The sequence below is a fragment of the Aphelocoma coerulescens genome, chromosome 2 (genome assembly GCF_041296385.1).
Source record: "Aphelocoma coerulescens isolate FSJ_1873_10779 chromosome 2, UR_Acoe_1.0, whole genome shotgun sequence".
Taxonomy (NCBI): domain Eukaryota; kingdom Metazoa; phylum Chordata; class Aves; order Passeriformes; family Corvidae; genus Aphelocoma; species Aphelocoma coerulescens.
The window spans coordinates 133,518,748-133,537,336 of NC_091015.1; the positions used below are offsets into that span (position 1 = coordinate 133,518,748).

The 18,589-nt window shown below is 35.4% G+C and overlaps 1 protein-coding gene across 5 annotated transcripts in view; it reads left to right on the forward strand.

Moving 5' to 3' along the window:
- Window positions 1-18,589, forward strand: part of C2H8orf34 (chromosome 2 C8orf34 homolog) — a 151,475-nt gene that overhangs the window by 92,190 nt on the left and 40,696 nt on the right. For all 5 annotated transcript variants that reach the window (XM_069004912.1, XM_069004909.1, XM_069004911.1 and 2 more), the window contains one exon: window positions 7,645-7,780. In XM_069004912.1, coding sequence (XP_068861013.1) covers window positions 7,645-7,780 — 136 coding nt within the window. The remainder of the gene's footprint in view (window positions 1-7,644; window positions 7,781-18,589) is intronic.

Consider the following 18,589-nt stretch of genomic DNA (forward strand, 5'->3'; position numbering starts at 1 on the left):
CCATAATAGGGATAGTGATACAAAACAGATGGTCTTGTCTCAGGACAAAGCAGAGTTGATGCAAGCTGATAGAGGGATGGGGCTGGAAGAAATGGCAGAGCCTCGGTCATTTGCTGCCATGCTACACTCATCCTGGATTCACACTTAGCAGAGGTAGCAAGGAGGGCAGCTGTCCCTTGGCAAGTAGGCAGAAGTTGAAGAACAATAGAAAAGATCCACAGTATGTTTCTTCTAGTGTTTTATCTAAGAGTTTTGGTAATTATCGTAGAATTACTGACATGTTACTGTCTCAGTCAGGACTTACACCTAGAGCTCACTAGGAACGTTCACATACAACATACGAAGTAACCATTGCTAAATGTGCCTGTGCACACAGAGAGTTTAGAGATTTCTGTGCTGTCTCCCTGCCTGCCCAAACTGTCTGGTCTGAGATCACTCATATATGAGTTCCTAAATTAAATGGAACTTTTCTAGCACAATAGGTGCAATAGTGCCTGACTGAAAGGCACTTTTTCTAAAATGGGAGATGTGCTAGTTTGTCAGTAGAAAAATGAAATTGTATAAGCATCTTGCTTCTTACTTAGTGTGTTTCTCTTTTCATGAAGAAAATTCTCTGAAGGACAAGTAAAATGTTTGACATTTTAGAGATATTTGGAATTAGAGATATTGGGAATTCCACCATTTTAATTTCCAAAAAAAAGAAATTGGAGAAATAAGATATTTGCACTGTAGGAATTCTTTATGTGTGTCGGTTTATGAAAGAGAGCATACATACTGGCACTCCAGAAATCCTTGGACTAACAGTTTTTAAAAAAAAAAACCCTCTTGGAAGGTTCAGTGTTGCTGGAAATGTTTGGCATAAGACTATTTGTAATTTTAATGCTTTGCCTCAACTTTCATTTTAATAAAAGGTGTATGAATTTCCACTGGCCTCTCAACAGCTAGGATTAATCCAGCCAAGGAACTGGTAGAGTAACTTATGACGCTGCAAAGAAATATGAATGTGGCCCTCAGTGCAAAAATTGATCAATAAAATGCTAAACAGGTTAATATTTCCTCTGATTGGCTGAAAATGCATTGTAGTTGCTCTATGTTTTGTAAGGTATATTGAACTAATGAATTATTACTCATTTTAGCTCATTTTTGTAAAACTCCTTTTAAACAGCATGCAAATTATCAGTTTAATTCAAAATAGACTTTGTAAAGAAAAATGTAAGCAATAATATAATGTGAAATTCAATATTACAGATATATATTGTAAGGCACATCTGTACTATGTTAACCAAATACACTTCAAAAATATTATGGCTGTCTCCTCTTTGTTAAAGAATAAAAAACCCAAACTGAAACCTTTTAAATATACATTCTTTTCTAATGCTTTGATATTTTCATTATGATAGAAGAAAAACTTAGGGATTTAAACATGGCTTTTTCTATTATTCTGAAAAAGCTTTTTTTGGTGGTTTTCTTTAAGAATGCAGAGTTGAACTGTGGCCTAAATTGCACATAAATATAGTGGTTGCAGGAATGAGTGACTTAAGCATTGAAACTGATTAGAAATATTGATCAAAATTTGCTTTAAATGTTAAAAGTTGCTTTACTTAAAGCTAAGGTGCAAAAAAAAAAGAAAATGTTTACCAAGGGAAAACATTAAAAAACATTCCTTTAGATGCCTTCTCAAGTCCAGAATTTCCGGTGGTTTTGTGTATTATCTCATTATGACCTTTTTGAGGTTCTGTATTATTACTGTACAAGCACTGATGTACAATTGTGGCAATTGCAGTAATGCATTGCAGAATGTGATACAGCAAGTGAAATATTCTAGATTTTATTTTATTGGAAATGTAGAAGTAATTCAAGTGTTCCAAACAATAATAGATTCCCATTATTGTAAAAATAAAGTTTTTGAAATAATTCATTAGCACTGAATGAAACTGCCTGGTTGATAGCTTAGACCAATGAGTTTGAAGTCCCTACTGGTAAGGAGCAACCATAGTTGTTTAGTCAGTTATAGTGGCTGAACTGGTGGGTGAGCAGTGGTTATTACGTGATGTTAGATCCTTGGCTTACCAGTAGGGGAATGATAAGAGGACATGATGCCAATTCTTTTCAGCTGTGGTTGTGGACTTTCTCATGTAAATAAAATGAGGCCATAATGTTGCATTCAGTGGTTTGGGAAGTTGAGATATCCAAGATTTGTGTTTTAAACTTCATCTGCCTAATTTGGAGCAAGGCTCTGAAGCCCCTGCACTGCATCTTATCCTCTAATCTGCATCTCATCCTCTAATTCAGTGTTCCATCAGGCTTGACCGCAAGTTATTTGTTTTCAGTCATAAACAAATATTATGCCTAGTAGAAAAAGGGAGAATAAGCAGGAGCCCTGTGGGCCAGTGCTTCATGTAGTTTTCTAAGATACTGAAGCATGCTTTAATGAAACTAGAACATCTTCATCAGAAAAGGCTACCTCCAATGTTAATTCCAGTCCCAGCTGGGGGAAAATAGAAAGAGGGAGAAACTGAAGAAAGATTCCACTCACTGTTGTGGTTAGAAGTGAGAACTCGAATCAATGATTCATTGTATATTTCGGTACCTGCAAACAATGCTGCTTTCCCCCTACTCCCATGTTGGTTTTGTGGTTTTTAGACTGTGGAGTGAATTTCTGCTAGATTGGCTCTGACAGCTGATACAGGTAGAGGTAGATGTGCAAACTCAAGGACTCAGCAACATCATGTTTCAGCTGGGTTTGTGTGCATCCATCAGTGAAAGCACAAACGTTTAGGGACTTTTTGTCAACTTGAGATGCTTCTTAAGTAAGATATCTTCAGAACATTGTGTTCAGAAATCTAAGGAGTAAAAGTTTCTTGATGTATTTAGAATACTTGTATCAAAAGTCTATGGCATGGGTCTGAACTAGGCAAAATTCTGGTATTTGAAGATGTTTATGGAAAATCATATTAGAACATATGTACCAGACTAGCAACGTTGTCTGCTCCATGACACTGAAGAAACAAAAGAAGATGTCATGTAGTTAGTGTACTGCAGAAGATAACTCCAGTTTTCCATCCGTTGAAGCAAATATTTAAAATACCCTATTCAGGAGTGGAGCATCAGATATTCTAAGTTAATGATTCTTCTGTGTCTGGAAGCCTAAGTCCCAATATTTCTTTAGGAATTAATGTGGTCTTTTTTATTGGAATCTCTTGATATTTGGCAAGATAATTTATCTAAACCAAAGAGGATTGTTTTACATAGTAAGACACATAAAAGTATGACATATAAAGCAGCTTAGATTCCAAAAGCGGAACTTCTATCAGCAGTAGGATTTTGTTGATTTGCGTTTTTGGGTTTTTTCTTTGTTTGGTTTGTTGTTGTTTGTATTCTGGGGTTTCTTTGGTTGGTTGGGGTTTTTTTTTGTTTATTTGTTTGTTTTCAAATGAGATTAGTAGAGCCTATTAAGAGTCTGCGCATCAGCCAACAGGCCTTGACAAATCAATGCTATATACAAGGAATACATCAATGTCTGCCACAATGTAAGAACACTACCTTGAGAAATTGATTGTTTCAAAGAAAGAGGCATTATTTTACTGGTTTACCAGAATTGCCTGGTGGCATGCAAGATCATAAATCAGAATTCATTATCTGAATTTTTACTCTTACATGAAAACATTTAGTGCTTTTCTTAGTATTAGGCTGAACAGACAAACTGAGCTGTCATAGACTTCTTCCAGCTTTGAACCTTATACTACTTGAAGTACTCCTGGGAAATTACTACATGTTTTATAATAGAGGAAGGAGACAAAAGTGACTGGATCATGTAAAACAGTACAACACATGAGCTGATGTACACACGACTGGATCATATAAAACAATACAGCACATGATCCTTCTGTGCAACTAAACTTTCACTGTGTTTTATAGGAGTTTTGCATAAGAAGAGCTCTGTCCTTAAAGTGAATGGTGTGCAAGTCTTATATGTGTTTGTAAAATGATTCCCAAGACAATAAGCAATCTTGCACAGTTTCTAGAATACTTGGCACTAGTGAGTGCCCCTTTCCCTCTCCCCATCGCTTCCTCCCAAAAAAGAAAGGAAGTAAATAATTGTAAACAATGTCCTATTTAAAAACATGACCTTGTTATTGGGCTATATTCTTGTATAGTTGAAATAGATAACTTTTTTCCCCTTCCCTTTTTGGTGAAAGTTTTCTATTTAAAAAAAAATCACAAAGAATTAAGCTTAGTGCAGCATTATTATTAATCTAGAAAACATCTGGTTCTGTGCTATGCTATATTACACTTGTGGTCTTTATCTCACTTTCAAGTATTTTTGTCTGTGGTTGTTTGGCAAAGCATGATGATTGCAGCTGTGTCAATTGATTTTGGTAAATTGCTGATTTGATAAAAATGTAAGGTTCTTTTTGCTTGATTCACAGGTACTTTTTTAACCACATGGAACATATTTAATGGAAATTGCTATAGGACCAGGGCTGGGTTTTCACATACCCTATTCATTTAGAGAATAGCAGAGAGTGAACATTAAAGAAATACAGTGAACAGTCATGTGTTAAAATAACAAACTTTTATTAACATAAATGAGATTGCTTCATTTATGTGAACTTCCAGCCTATCACTATACAAAGATAAATAACAATTTTCTAAGGATTTGAGAAGTTTCACCGTATTCTTGTCTTTCGTGACAAGCAGTCACCAGCTTGGCTTTTCTCTCTCTTTTTTCTCAGTGAATTACCTCATTGCTGCTCAATAAAATCACGGAGCCACTCAGCTATATTATCACTGGTTGGTCTAGCAAAGAATACAAAGAAAGAGAAAAGATTCAGTGTCCAGACCCTGTGACTGCATTGACTTCTCAATGAAATCCTATTTTGCTAAGACTGGTTCTTTCCGATGGTACATAGAAACATCTGAACCTTTGAAGTTCTCTTTTTTTTCACTCTTAAAATGCTTTATTGCATTCATTGATTGTATTTATATTAATAACTTTCCTATTTGTGATCAAATATTTTTCTGCAAAGCATACATGAATTATTATGAACAATATATACACATACATACAGAGTTTAGTACTCAAACTTCTGTGTGATTTACTGTTTTATTGCTGCCAGGTTTTGTTGTTTTGTTGTTTTTTTTTTTTTAATTAAAAGCCTTCAACAATGAATGTGGTCGATCTGGAAGATGGCATATAAACTCGCTTACAAACTCAAAAATACCCATCCAATCCCATTTGGGTATTGCAAACCAGGCAGCTTCTCAAAGCCCTGTTGCTTTAGTGAGAAAAAAGTTCAGTATCTGCACTGTAAATCTGAGGTATCCAGAAGAAACTGAAATCATTCCATGCTGATGCGAAGGTGCAGTAATCAAATTAAATCAAATGCTACAGTTAATCTTTGGATTTGGTAGATGGAGTTATACTTCTCTGCTTAGCTATATTATTAACAGCTTTTTGTAGCTTGCCATGGACGAATTCCATCCCGTGTTGAATTAGATCAATGAAAATTCCTGGAGAAAAATTAACAATTGTATATGATGAAAGGTTTTGGTATTTTAAATCTGCATTTTGTGTGCACATTACTGCTGTTGGTCTAACACCATGTGACAATAAATCAATACTGCATACTATTCTGCCTACTTGTCTATTGGCTACAACTACAGGCAGCTCTTGAATCCACATTTCTTGGACAAACTTTCACTTAATTTTCTCTTGAGAGAAAAAGGCTGGTAGTTGACTAAAAATGACAAAAAGGCATGGGTTTGATATACAAATTCAAATATAAAAGTTATCATGGAGGGCAGCCTATATCATTGCTTTGTTGAAACACTTAGTCATCTGAGAGCCAAAAGTTAATCAAGCAGAGAACAGTAGAAAACCTTATTTAAAGAAATCACATCTGTTTAATGGGAGAAAAGCCTGAGGCCTATGCTTCAATTTCTTTTAAGCTGTAATTCATCCAGTGGTTTGCATCTGTTAAAAAATATGGAGCTTTTCTCACCTCTTTAAAGCACAATTTAACTGTATTTATTTTAATATATAATGTGTTCCAAATACAGAATACCTTTTCTGAAATGACTCATAGATGATTGATTTCATAGCTCTCTATCGTATAACCTTCCAGGTCCTTTGAATTAGTTTGTGTATTAGCCATACATGAAATTTAACGGAAAATATGTGGAAATGGTGTGAAATGATGACAGAAACTTCAGTACAGTTGTCAATTTATATCAAGGCAACAAATTGGCTGGTGGGGGGGTGGTGGGGAGGAGAGTTTTCTTAAGCAGTGAAATAAAACATTACAGAGAAGAAAATGTAGTTTGAGGACTATGGTCACAAAATTTTCATTTGAGTTTGAAGCACAGTGGTAAGAGTAGGGTCTATGAATTATAGAGGACAATGAGAAGTATTTCAGGAAAAGATTTGGGGGATTGTATCTCATTCTTTTGTGTATGAAAAGCACCTTGGTTCTCCATTGTGTGTCTATAATGATTACTTGTGTATTTTAAATTCTAATTGAATTTAATTGGATATTAATTCTAATATACCTCCTCTGATTTTAAGGTTCTCTGGGAATTTTCTCCATCTGATATTGGGATTTAAAATCTTATTGTACTTCCTGCTTCATTTAGATCCTTTAACATTAGGATTCTTTTGTAAATGTAAACATATGAAATATGTTTACATTTACAAAATGAACATATGTATAGAATATCTGAAAGACATTTTAAGTAGATGATGACATACTGTGTACCATAAACCACATGCATCAGTCAGTACATGGAATGGTTACATGGTCAGTATATGGTCATTTCATAGAAGCTAACCAGTGCTTTGCTTGTTTACATTTCAGTTAGAGTCTAATCAATTTATAAACAACTGAAAATTGGTATTTATAGATACATGAGGCATAGAGAACTTGCCTGTTTTGTGTTAGCAAAAGTACAGAGATTAATCTCTAAAGAATGGCCTGACTGTAAACCAAGAGAATACATTTACAATCTGACTGAGCTACAGTATTCCAATATGATCTTGGGGAAAAAAATTCCTGGAGAACCCCTGCAGTCTCTCTTTAAAATGTGAATGATTTTACAGTAGTTGAAAATTCAGTTACTATTATGAGTTGCCCATATTACAGAAATATGGTAGATTTAAGTATGGATGTTATGGTCCCTTTCAATGTGATATATTTGTCCATTTCACATTTTCTGGGTTTAGCAGAACACTTTTATTTTAGCAATATTTTTTCATTGCTAAGTGAATAGATGATGAAAAAAACACAGAGGAGTAGCATACACTCAAAAAAAATTTATTTTTGTCTTCAATATGTCTTGCTATTGGACAGCATCTCTTGATGACAAGTTTTTTAGAAATGAACCAGATAAATAAAGATTTTAAAAATATGCAGCATGGTTTGATGTGGAAATGATACGGAATATTTTTAAAGGAATCCCTTATAAGAGGATGATAATACAAAAAAATAAAAATGCTCTCAAATGTCTTTTCCCGTTAGTATGCAAGTAATTGTGTTTTCTTCCTGATTTTTGAGCAGTTCTATTTTTTAGTGATTCTACAGTGAGGCTTCTTTATTGCTACAAAATTTAACCATGTGTTCATCCCATCGTTCTGTCTTGTTGCAGAGGATCTTGATGATCTCAGAATGGAAGGAGTAACAAGTGTGGTATCTTCTGGGAGCAAATTCAATCAAACTCGAAGTGCTCATACGGCTGAGCCTCAAGCAAAGGTCACATTGAATATATGTGCAAGATGTGCCAGGTACAATCAAAACAAAACCAGATCATGCTAACTAATGCATTTTTTCCCCAGGTATTTGGCTGTGTATTGTGCTTATGGACCAGGTGATGACCTCTCCTGTGCTAGAAAAAATAATTACTTCGTTACTGACTACCCTATCACCTCTGGCATTTGAATGGTGCAACTTATGTTTATGCTTGATATGTCACATCAACAATGCATCAAAGTACATAGTCTGAGGCCTTACTTCACAGCTTGAAACTATTTTAAGCCCTTCTGTCTCTGAATTTCATTAGTTATTTGAGCTTCTGTGGTTTTTCAGGGGATGAATCAGGGAATTTAAGGGTTGAAATCCAATTTGAAAAGCACCTGTATAAATGGAGATTTAGTTGCACAGGTGCAGTTCAGGATTTCAAATAGTTGCTTCTTAGTACTTTATAATCTCATTCTGTTTCATCTCTGAGAAATAATTTAATCAGGTTGAACCTCTTTTGGTTTTGACAGCTGGAAATAATTTTTGCATTTACAGTATGAAGGCCAAATAAACAGGTTGGTATTCCTGTAGCTTAGTCAACTCGAGAATGCAACACTAACAGAAAACCCTTAAATTTCCTGGATGAATTCTTCTATGTAGACAAAAGCTCATTTGGAGAAAGGATTTAAGCCTGTTTAAATGACAAAACTAGCCTTCTCACCCTTCTGTTAATGGTTCAGATTAACAAGAACAATACAGAGGCATGCCAATTTTATCTGCCTGCCTTTGCCAATGGCTGCTCTATTGTGTAGTTTGAGAGCGGATTAGCCGCTTGTAAATAAAAAGCAACCTGTGGTGAAATTAAGTCAAAAGTTTGGCCATATGCCACCCTACTTTTTTCTACTTTTTTCCCCCATTTTGCTCATAAATTACTAGTTTTCTAAAGCACTTATGTAGACAGAGGGGCTTCAAGACGTTTTCTGATGCTCTGGAAGCATAACTACAGGCATAATGAATCGCTCGTGCAATAGCATCTCTTTAGCAGGGTTGTGGAGCCTCAGGGAACTTCAGCTCACAGTACTGTCAGAGTAGCAGTGACTGGATGGCCTTGTAATTCTAGGGAGTTTTGCTTGTCAGCAGTGTGGCCTTATGATTTAAGAAAAGAGCAAAAAGAGCAAACAAGCGAGTCATGGGATTCTTCCCAATTCATACAAACAAATTGCTTATGTTGTGAAATGTTTCCAACTACCTACATGATTGTGTGGCACATTTTTTCATCTGCCATCCGTTGTCCATGGATTAACAAGTAGAAAGGTAAGGAATACAGAAACCTTAAGTTTTCTAAATGGTCGTTCTGAACTTACATAACATCTTTTATGGATTACTATGGAGGTTAATTAAATTTTGAATTCCCTAAAGTAGCTGCTAACAGCAGGTGCCAAGATACTATATATTCTCTCAATCCTACACACCAGGGAACAAACAGCTCAGATCTTGAGCCAAACCTAGCAACCTTGGCTATTGCTATTGTTCTTTAACTGCCTGTAATAAACGATTCTGCCCTTTAAAATATGAGCTAGGAGAGAAAGATCTCACAAAATTCCTTTTTTCACTTCACTTATCAGAGAACACAAACCAGTGTTTTATTTTGCCTATACACCTTCATTAATTTTCCTACCATGTTTAAGGAAGTTGGTGAAGAACTAGATGATGCCTACCATGACTGTGATTCTTTTCACTCTAGTTGCAGTTTAGCAGTTTCTTTAAACTTTGGAGGAATTAAAAAAATACATAATCTCATCAGGGGCAAGGGAAGTCAAAAGAGAAAAATGGGTATTTCTATTGTATTCGGTAGTGAGGAAGCTCATTTTTTCATGAAGGCAATAAAGTCTATCCATTCTTTTGGAGCATTCCTTCCTTCTTACTGAGGATACCTTTCCTCTCTTCAAGACAGTTATTAGTACAGTTAGCTCTCTCTTCAGTACCTTCAAAGGTTTTTGTCTGGAGCCTTCTTGAAGCAGCTGAAGTAGTGGGTACAGACAGTTGCATGGAACAAGTGGCTTGTATGACATAAAGACAGTTTTCTTCCTGTTTGGTTTCAAGAGCAATTAGATTTTCTTTTAGTCAGTAATATGGCCATTGAAAATACTACTCTATAAAATTAGTCTGAGTGTTTGGATCATCTCACTGACTCAGTTTCTCAGTGTTGGCATTTGTTTCCATTGTTATGACAAAGGCTAGTATTTAATGTAAGGTCATACAGAACCTATTAGTGTATTAATTTGTTTTAGAAATTATATTTTTGTGTTTTCATATTCCATTTTCTAAGTAGTCCTGTGTGCTGTACAGTGTATATATAAATACTATGTGATTTGATTGTAGACATGTTTGAATACAATTGAAAAAGAAGTCAATATAAGTTGTTATGCATGCTTTTTCTTACAATTAAACAGATATCTTTCCTCTTAATGTTACTCATTTTTCAGTTGTACAAAGTGATTTGAAATTAATTGAGCTATTAATGGCAGTGGTGTTCTGTAGATAATAGGGTTTGTCAAGTCAGATTACCAAATTAGGTTTGCTGAAGGTATTTTGGCTGTCATTAGGAGAAATACGACTTTTTACTTGAAATTTAATTGGCAAAGTTCCAAATGTTAGAAAACATGCTTCATGGCTCAGACAAAAAGTTGAATTTTACTCATGCATTTGCATAATAGATTTCTTTCACCTTGCTGTATTTTTTAAATGCTTTGCTCTGATTACTCTCCAGTCAATTTACCTTCTATGTCACCTCCTTCAGACATTCCCCCACTTTCTTGGGTATATTGGAGCTTTTCTGAGAGAGGTTTATTTAAACAATCAAAGGAGTTTTTCAGTACTAGCTTTAATTAATTTGGCTTAATATCTTGTATCCCACTTGGAAAGGACAAATATTCTTATCAAAGTTCCACCCTACTTGTCATTAAAATAGTGTGTAAGTTTCGGACACTCCTGCTTCTAGGATTACATTTTCTTGCCATAGATCGTTAGCCTCCTCATTATTTGAGAATTAGAGTGAGCAGGTCTATGGCTACGTGTAGGTTACCTTAGCCTGAGAAGAGTGCTGGTTTCATTTTGTATACCCAATAAAACCACCTGCCATAGGGTGCAGCTATATGTCTTATATTTCTGTGGCTTCTGGAGCTTCCTACAATGAGAGCACCGTGACTTGTGAGAAGAATGGACTAAACCAATGGTTTACTCCATGCTGAGATACTTGTGGTCAGACTTCATTTAGCTCCAGTTTAGCTCCTTCACTTTGTACCGCAAAAAAGGAATGCCAAATGGAAGTGACTATAGTTAGAGATAAAACCAACTTTGTTACAAGGCCAACTAAATCCAGTTTATGTTGTGGAGGAAACCTGCAGTGGTGTTGAGGCACTGTATTTGGGAAAATATTCTCACTTGCCCTAAGTCTCTTAGACAAAAGTACGAATTTGTGAATCATAAGAAATGAGACTCAGAATTGACATAATTGAACTAGAATAAAACTCCCAAACTTGTAACTTTTTTTAGAAACTGATATTTAACCTTCAATCATGATAATTTCACCAATCATCTTCAAATAATAAATAGGTAGATAGTTATCACAGACCAGGTCAGTTATTTTTAAAAAAGACCAAGTTTTCCACCCAGACATCTAGGAAATAAAAATGAGGAATTCTTTGAAGCTATCACACCAAATCAGTTTTTACAGCTTATGATTTAAAAAACTGAAACAATCTTCCCAATACCACCAGAACCCCAAAAAACAAACACCGCCTGCAAAAAAATTCCCAGAGGGAGATGAGAAATTAAAGGAAGGGTTAATTCTACTGGAGTATAAATTGGTTTGTAGTCTGGCATATAACTGTAAGAAACAGAGAGCTTACTGTTTTCTGTATAGATGTTTCACACACGATGAGCGAAATGCAGATGGATAACAGCTTTAAGAGGTTTTTCAAAAGGGGAAGTAGCTACCAGAACAATGTTATTCCCATAGCTGGTCTTGGACTACAGGGCAAGTTAAGTAGCATATTAAGTCATCTAAATAAAGGGGTGACATCATTCACAAGGTGGAACAAAACAAGGTTTATAGATACAGAAAAAAGGCTACAAAAAACCCCCACCCTGTATTTAGAAGGTTTGCTTTTTTCTATTTAGCCTGAAAAATTAGCAAGGACACTTCTAGTAAAACAGATCTGTATTTAGATTATTTGAGCAAAATTGTTGTAATAATTCCTTCTTTTTCAAAGGGCACAGTTGGTCTGACTGACTTAAAAAATAGACTGACTCATTCTGTAACATGTTTTTGTGAATCCTTTCTCACATACAGGCAAAACAAATGAATTTCAGGTTTGACCAATGAATCATAAGACATCCTCACACATTAGCAAAACTTGTATGGGTTAAATAGAGATTTAAATGACAATTTGTGAAAGCCAAACAACACTTCCATATTTCTCATCTGTATTGTTATTTGCACATTGAGCGTTTTGCAAGAATTTAATCAACCATAAGGTAAAAGATAATATTAATGTACTATTGAATGAATTACAGGGGGTTTTCTTTTTCTTTTTTCTTTTTTTTTAAGGACCACCCATTAGCCTTGTATGCCCACTGCCATGCTCAAAAGTTAAATCTTGTTCTTGTGGAGTCTTGCCAATGCATTCCTGAAAGTAAGAAGCTTTTTGTTTTTAATAGCGCAAGGGCTGCATTCATTCTTTTTAACATCAATAGAATACAAAAAAGGGGTTGCATGTGATTAAAAAAGAAATGGGATTATAGAAAACATACTGTGCCACAAGCTTGAAGGCTTCTGAACAAGAATGTTGGGAAGGAGCACTAGTCGCATACAAATGTGGATTTGAGATGCAACGTTTTAGTTAATATTTTAAGATTAGCAAAAGCAAAAGGACAGTGTAGTAAGGCCTTTTGACATATTAGAGGAATCAAAAATATAGGTATAAACAAACAAATTACATCTATACATTAAAAAAAAAAATAATGAGGCTTTTCTTACTGTCCCCATGGGATGTGGAGTACAGTTCAAGTGTAGTAACTTGTATCCTTGAGCTGTTAATGTAGAATAAATGAGGTGCTCTGTTTATGCTGCCATTATAGATATTTTTGGAAAACTTAGTTTGAAGAAAGTACTCAAAAATTCTCATGCCAGTCTGCCTTGCCTGTGAAACCTTCATTGTTACCCTGCTCATCATCTGTGACTTTTACTCCTTTAGGATATCTTGTCCTCCAAACAGTCTTCAAGTTAGCTTGTTTATTTACCAGTTACCTTTTCTTTAACAATTTGGATCTTTTTAAGTCTGGTTTTCTCCAGTAGTCTCCACTATGTCCCTGCATACCTGGAATATAATCATATAAACTGTGTGGTACTATATGAAATTTAAGAATCACATATTAGTTCACTGCCATACACCACTGGACTTTAAGCAGATCTTCATGACACAGAGCCCAGGAACCTACAGGGGAGGAGACAAAAGAATTGAAGGACCCAGCTATAATTTGTCATAAACTTCAGATTAATGGTGGAAACTATGGAACTGTTGTTTGAATTGGCCATCATATATCTCTAGAAAAGAACTGGAATTAATTGGTTGGCTGGGGAACTCTATGATGTTAATCTAGTTTCAACCATTTTATAATCTTAGAGTTTGTATGGACGTGCTTTATCTCAGTATCACAAAGCTCTAGCAATACTAATGAGACTTGAGGTCATAAAGAAGCATTTGGTGGAAAACTTGATAATGAGCTGTGAAAAAAATAGTCTGAAGCTGGACAAGTGAATCTAGTTTAACTATCAAAAGCAGAAAAGCAGATGTCTGTAAATAGGGAAAAACTGCTGTTAAAAAGCCGTTTTACTGTATGTACTGTCATCGGACAACGCTCTTGAAACTTCAGACAACAAATAGAAAAATTAATGAAATTAATTACCCCTATGAGTAAGATCATAAATACTGATTAAAAACTACATTTAAAAACAGACAACGATAATGGGGTCCTGGAAGATTTCCTCAAATAAAGGAAGGAAGCCTGCTGATCTTCCTCAACTTCCACTCTGCACAAGATCCCTTCCTCATTGTCTATGAATAGTCTGCTCTGTTTGTCATTATGTTCCCTGAACAGAAACCATTGTCATGGCTGACTTGTGTTTTGAAATGAGATGGGTTCTCCTACCTTGTCCAGGCATGTAATCCCAAAATAACTCTAGAATTGGGGATTGGAGGGTGTCAGGGAATGGATACTGCACCATGCAACATCGGGATAGAGGCTGATTAGGTAGGGTGAGAAAGGGGCAACCTCCGGCATCCCCTGTAGATGGCATAGGTCCTGGAAGAAGGAAGGATGTAACTTTTGTTACTGGTGCATTTTTTTGGCAGGTGGTCTAGGTTTATGTTCTGCCAAATTAGACTAAGCCATCACAGTAGATGCTTCTGCTCTGTTTTCAGCAGACTGCTGCTGTTCAAGTCAGACTGTAAGATTTCTTTCCCAAACAGAGCCATTCTGGCATCAGTCACCTCAAAGGGAGTAATACCTTGAAAATGCATGCAGGACTACATGACATTGAAACTCCATGGACTGTTTTCCCCTTATCCTGACCATATGTAACAGTATGTGCTGCTTGGCTGACATCATAAAAGGCTATGTCTGCATTGAATTCTAGCAGGAAAAGTTCTGCATGTGCAAATATTCCTCAGCTGGTACGTGAATTGTCAAAACTGCTCTGTGAAGGAAATCTGCAGATGCTAATTTAAAGGTGGTTCAGGTATGTTTACATGAACTATAATAATCTCTTTAGCTGCAGTGTTAAGGGGTGATGGAATTAGGAGAAAACCTGATCACAGTGAATATAAAATAACTGCCTGTTTTTCTTAATAGACTCTAATATTATTATTATTAATCAATTATACACAGATGTGTTAGAAAGAATAACCTCTCAAGTGCTCCATATAATCCCTTGCTTGGCTCTGTACACTGTGATGTAATACTGAGGAATGGGCACAGGTAAATGTGTGGTTTTGTACATGTATTTGCATAAAGAATAGTCTTTGTATGTCTGCCCAGTAGTGGTAAGGCCAGTGTAGTGACTCAGTTTCTGGCAGAAATTTCTGGTTGTTAATTTTCCTGAAATCTGGGAACAAATTACTTCAAAGTACCAAGGGAAAAAAACTGTTTCCAAACTGAAGTGGTTGGTACAGAATGAATGTTGGTGGAAAAATTCTGTGATTAGTGTTCACGTACAGACTTTGAGGAGGTTTATGTCTTCAAATCGTATCAAAATTTTTGATTATATACACTTTTTTTTTTTCTTTCCTGTCAGGCATTTCATATTATCTGACTGTGTACTATTTCTAAGTGGCTATTATTATAATGAAGAAAGTACTAAACATTCCAGATGACTCAGGTCACTATTTTATGTTCTTTTTTCTTTATCTATTTTTTTGTAACCTTAGTTTTATTGGGCCCCTTGTTTAAAAGAGTTGAATTTTCCTCATGTTTGTTTGTGCCAGCTTCACAGACTTTGTCCTAAACAAAATATTTTATTTGCATATTTTTCCTTTTAATAGTGGCAAACAAGTAAATTAAACTCCATATGGTAGTGCTTTGTAAATTTTAAAACTCTCCTTTCACTTTGGAAAATTGAGAACAAACCCCGTATTTTTCCTTTGGCTAGTTGGAACTTCTTATAAAGTAGAAAAACAAAAATAATTACAGGGGAAATAAAAGCTGTGTTAAAAAAAAGGTATATTTTCACTTCGCTTTTTCGATGAGTTGAGTTTGGGCAGTGATTAATTTGCCCAATTTTGATGCATAAATAATGACGATAATGTGTTCATTGTCTTTGGATTTTCTAAGTGCTAAGTACAGCTAAAATCACTTTATCTTTCCCTTCCTGGAGTGGTGTACCACTTTAGTATCCTATTCTTTCAAAATAAGAGAAAAAACACTGAAGAAGAAAGTCATTCAGAAAATATTTTTACTGGCCTTAGTGGTTATCAGAGACAGAGACCATAAATAAATTTTCAAGATTTGGTAGGCTGACTTGCTAAGTTGTCAGAGTAACACACTGGCTTGCCTTTTCTTTCACTGTCTTCTGTTTCTTTAGAACATCTTATATGCAAAATGGAGAATATCTGTGTGATTTCAAATTACTTTTTGGGTTCATGGATGACCTCTGAAATGCACAAGGTAGTATGATTTTAGTCCTAAACCTTAATTAGTTTCATGGCAAACTCACAATGAATGTGTGTTTTGGAAGAATGGCCAAAGTTTCTCTATTTTCAAAATCTTAACAGTGTCTTGGGAAGGGAACAACATAAGACAGGAGATTTACATGAAGTGATTAGACAGAAATCTTGGAAAGATCAGACTTCTTTCCTCCCTCTTTTTTTTACACGAATTTCCCACTTGGTAAATTCAACAAGCAATAATTTCAGTCCTATCGGAAGTTCCACAAAATACCGTGAAAATAAAAATATCATCTGTTATCAAAAATTATGTAAGCTGTGAAGTGACCAGTGTTTTCAGATGATGTATTTCCCTCTGTGTCAGAATTAACAGCTATTTTATTTCCTTATAGTCTGCACATATGGGGTAGACTTGTTGTTTTTGACCTAAATAGCTGTCAATCAGCATAAAAATAATGGAAGACTTCCATTTGTTTGGAGAAAGATAAGTGTTTACATGTTAGTGAAAATAGGCTTAGACTTGAAACTTGAGCACTAGGTACATAAAATTTGCATGTGCATTACATCCTCTACATACATTTTCTCATGATAAGTCTGGTTTTGGAGATGTGGCAGTGCACCAGTTTTATCTGGAGATAGCCATGCTGTAACTTAACTGACAGGGTATTAATATCTGGTTTTGGTTATGCAGGAAGAGTGCAGCATAAGATGCTGTGAATTGATGAGGTGTCACTAGAATATCTTTTGTAAGAACTATTGTTCAACAGTACCTAAGGGTTTTTTTATTTCAGGCTGGCTGTTGAAAGAGAGAACTGGTTTGAGCAGGTTGGTGCACTTGTGAACATTTAAAAGTGCCATGGAGAAATTCTAACAGTAGATATAAAGGATTTTTTAAACTTTTTGAATGTATTAGTCTTCATTAATAAAAATGAAAGCAGTAAGAGCATATTTGAATATGAAATTAGTATTATTTTGCTGCTCCTGAAAATTATTCTGCTGTCTCTCAATTTAGTGGAGGGAAGCATCCTCTTCATTCTGTCCTTCATTTGTAGGTCTTGTCAAGACATCTCTTTCTCTTTTCCCCTACAAAACCCATTTAACCCCCTCAATAATTTAAAAAGACAAGTGCTTTACCAAGCTTTTCTCCCTTCTTTTCCTTTGCTCTCTTTGACGTGTGCTTTGCAAACTAATTCTCTATGGCAATGTTTATAGATTCTTTCTGTTTTGTGCAACACTGTGATGTGTATTTGCCACAGCAGTTTCTTCTGGATGAAAAAGATATAGGGAGGAAGCCAGGAGATCGTGAGCTTGGGGAAGCCTGTTGGTCATAATTTGAGGCTCTGGATAGCAGTTTAATATAGCTCTTAAAGACACAAATGCACACTCACACACAAAACTCTTTCATAAGTCCTAGAAAAAATGGTTCACAGGAGAAGAAAGAGTGTTAAGTCTGAAAAGACTGACAAAGACTGTAATTTTTCTCCTGTGAGATAATGGTTTGAAGCCAGCAGCAGATAAAAGATTGCCATAAGAATGGCTTAATTCCCCATCTTGTAAAAGGATTAGATAATTCAGTCTCTTTATGGATTCCTTACTCTGGGAAATATATTTCCACTTTTGGTTCTCCTCAGAAATAGCTGCAGAGTGTACTTATTTAAAGGCACAAAGACCTGCATTCAGACATTTTGAAAAGGCAAACAGCACACAAAAAAGATTATTTTGTAGGCTGTGTCAATGTGTAAGTTTTGCTCAGCAAGTGCATATTCTAGTATTACCAGCTGAAAACATTATGCTGTGCATTATCTATTGGTGACATGGAAACTTTCCACAAAAATCTCCAAGAGTGACTGGAAAATAGTGTGTTTAATTTTCAGAAGGAGAATGGATGTCAACCAAAATCCATTTTTAGCTAGTGGTTTAGGAATTTTCAAGTAATTTGCTGTGTTCTAGTGTGTAAGCACTGAGAAATAGTGTCCTTAAGGAAGTGAGTCCAAAAGCAAGAAACAGAGTGTGGTTTGAATGGTATTGGTGAAAATGAAGTTATTTTAGATTAACTTTGTCTTAGATCGGGGTTAAACTCAAATAATCCAAATGCTTTATATCTCACATGAATAGAATTGCAGGTAGTAACAACATACTCCTGCCTGATAGCCTTGCATCACCCCTTTAAAGTGGATTTAAAGGAATTATAAATCTGTGTTGGGAAGCATGCTGATCATGTCATTAAGCTTATATTCCTACATTTTATTCAGAAATTGTATGAAATATCTGTATTTATTAATGTAGTCTTATAGTGTAATTTTGGAAATGTCTGCCTTCTTAGATAATGTTCTGCAGGATAATCCAGTAGTCCTCATGCTTCATTTCTCTTCAATGCAGATACTTTCCTGTATTTTAGTGTATGGAGAAAACAGAAACTATGACACTGATTTCTTAATATAACCAGGTGGCATGCTGCAGAGCTTTTCTATTGTTGCTTCAGAGGTGGCAGCCACTCTCACTGCTCACCAAATTCACAATCCTCTGTTAGAGGATCCTCCTCCGATAGAGCTAAGCCATTTTTCTTCTAGAGTTCATTGATCTAAAAGTCATATAAACTTCTTTTAAAAAGTAGGAAGGTAGTGTGTGTAG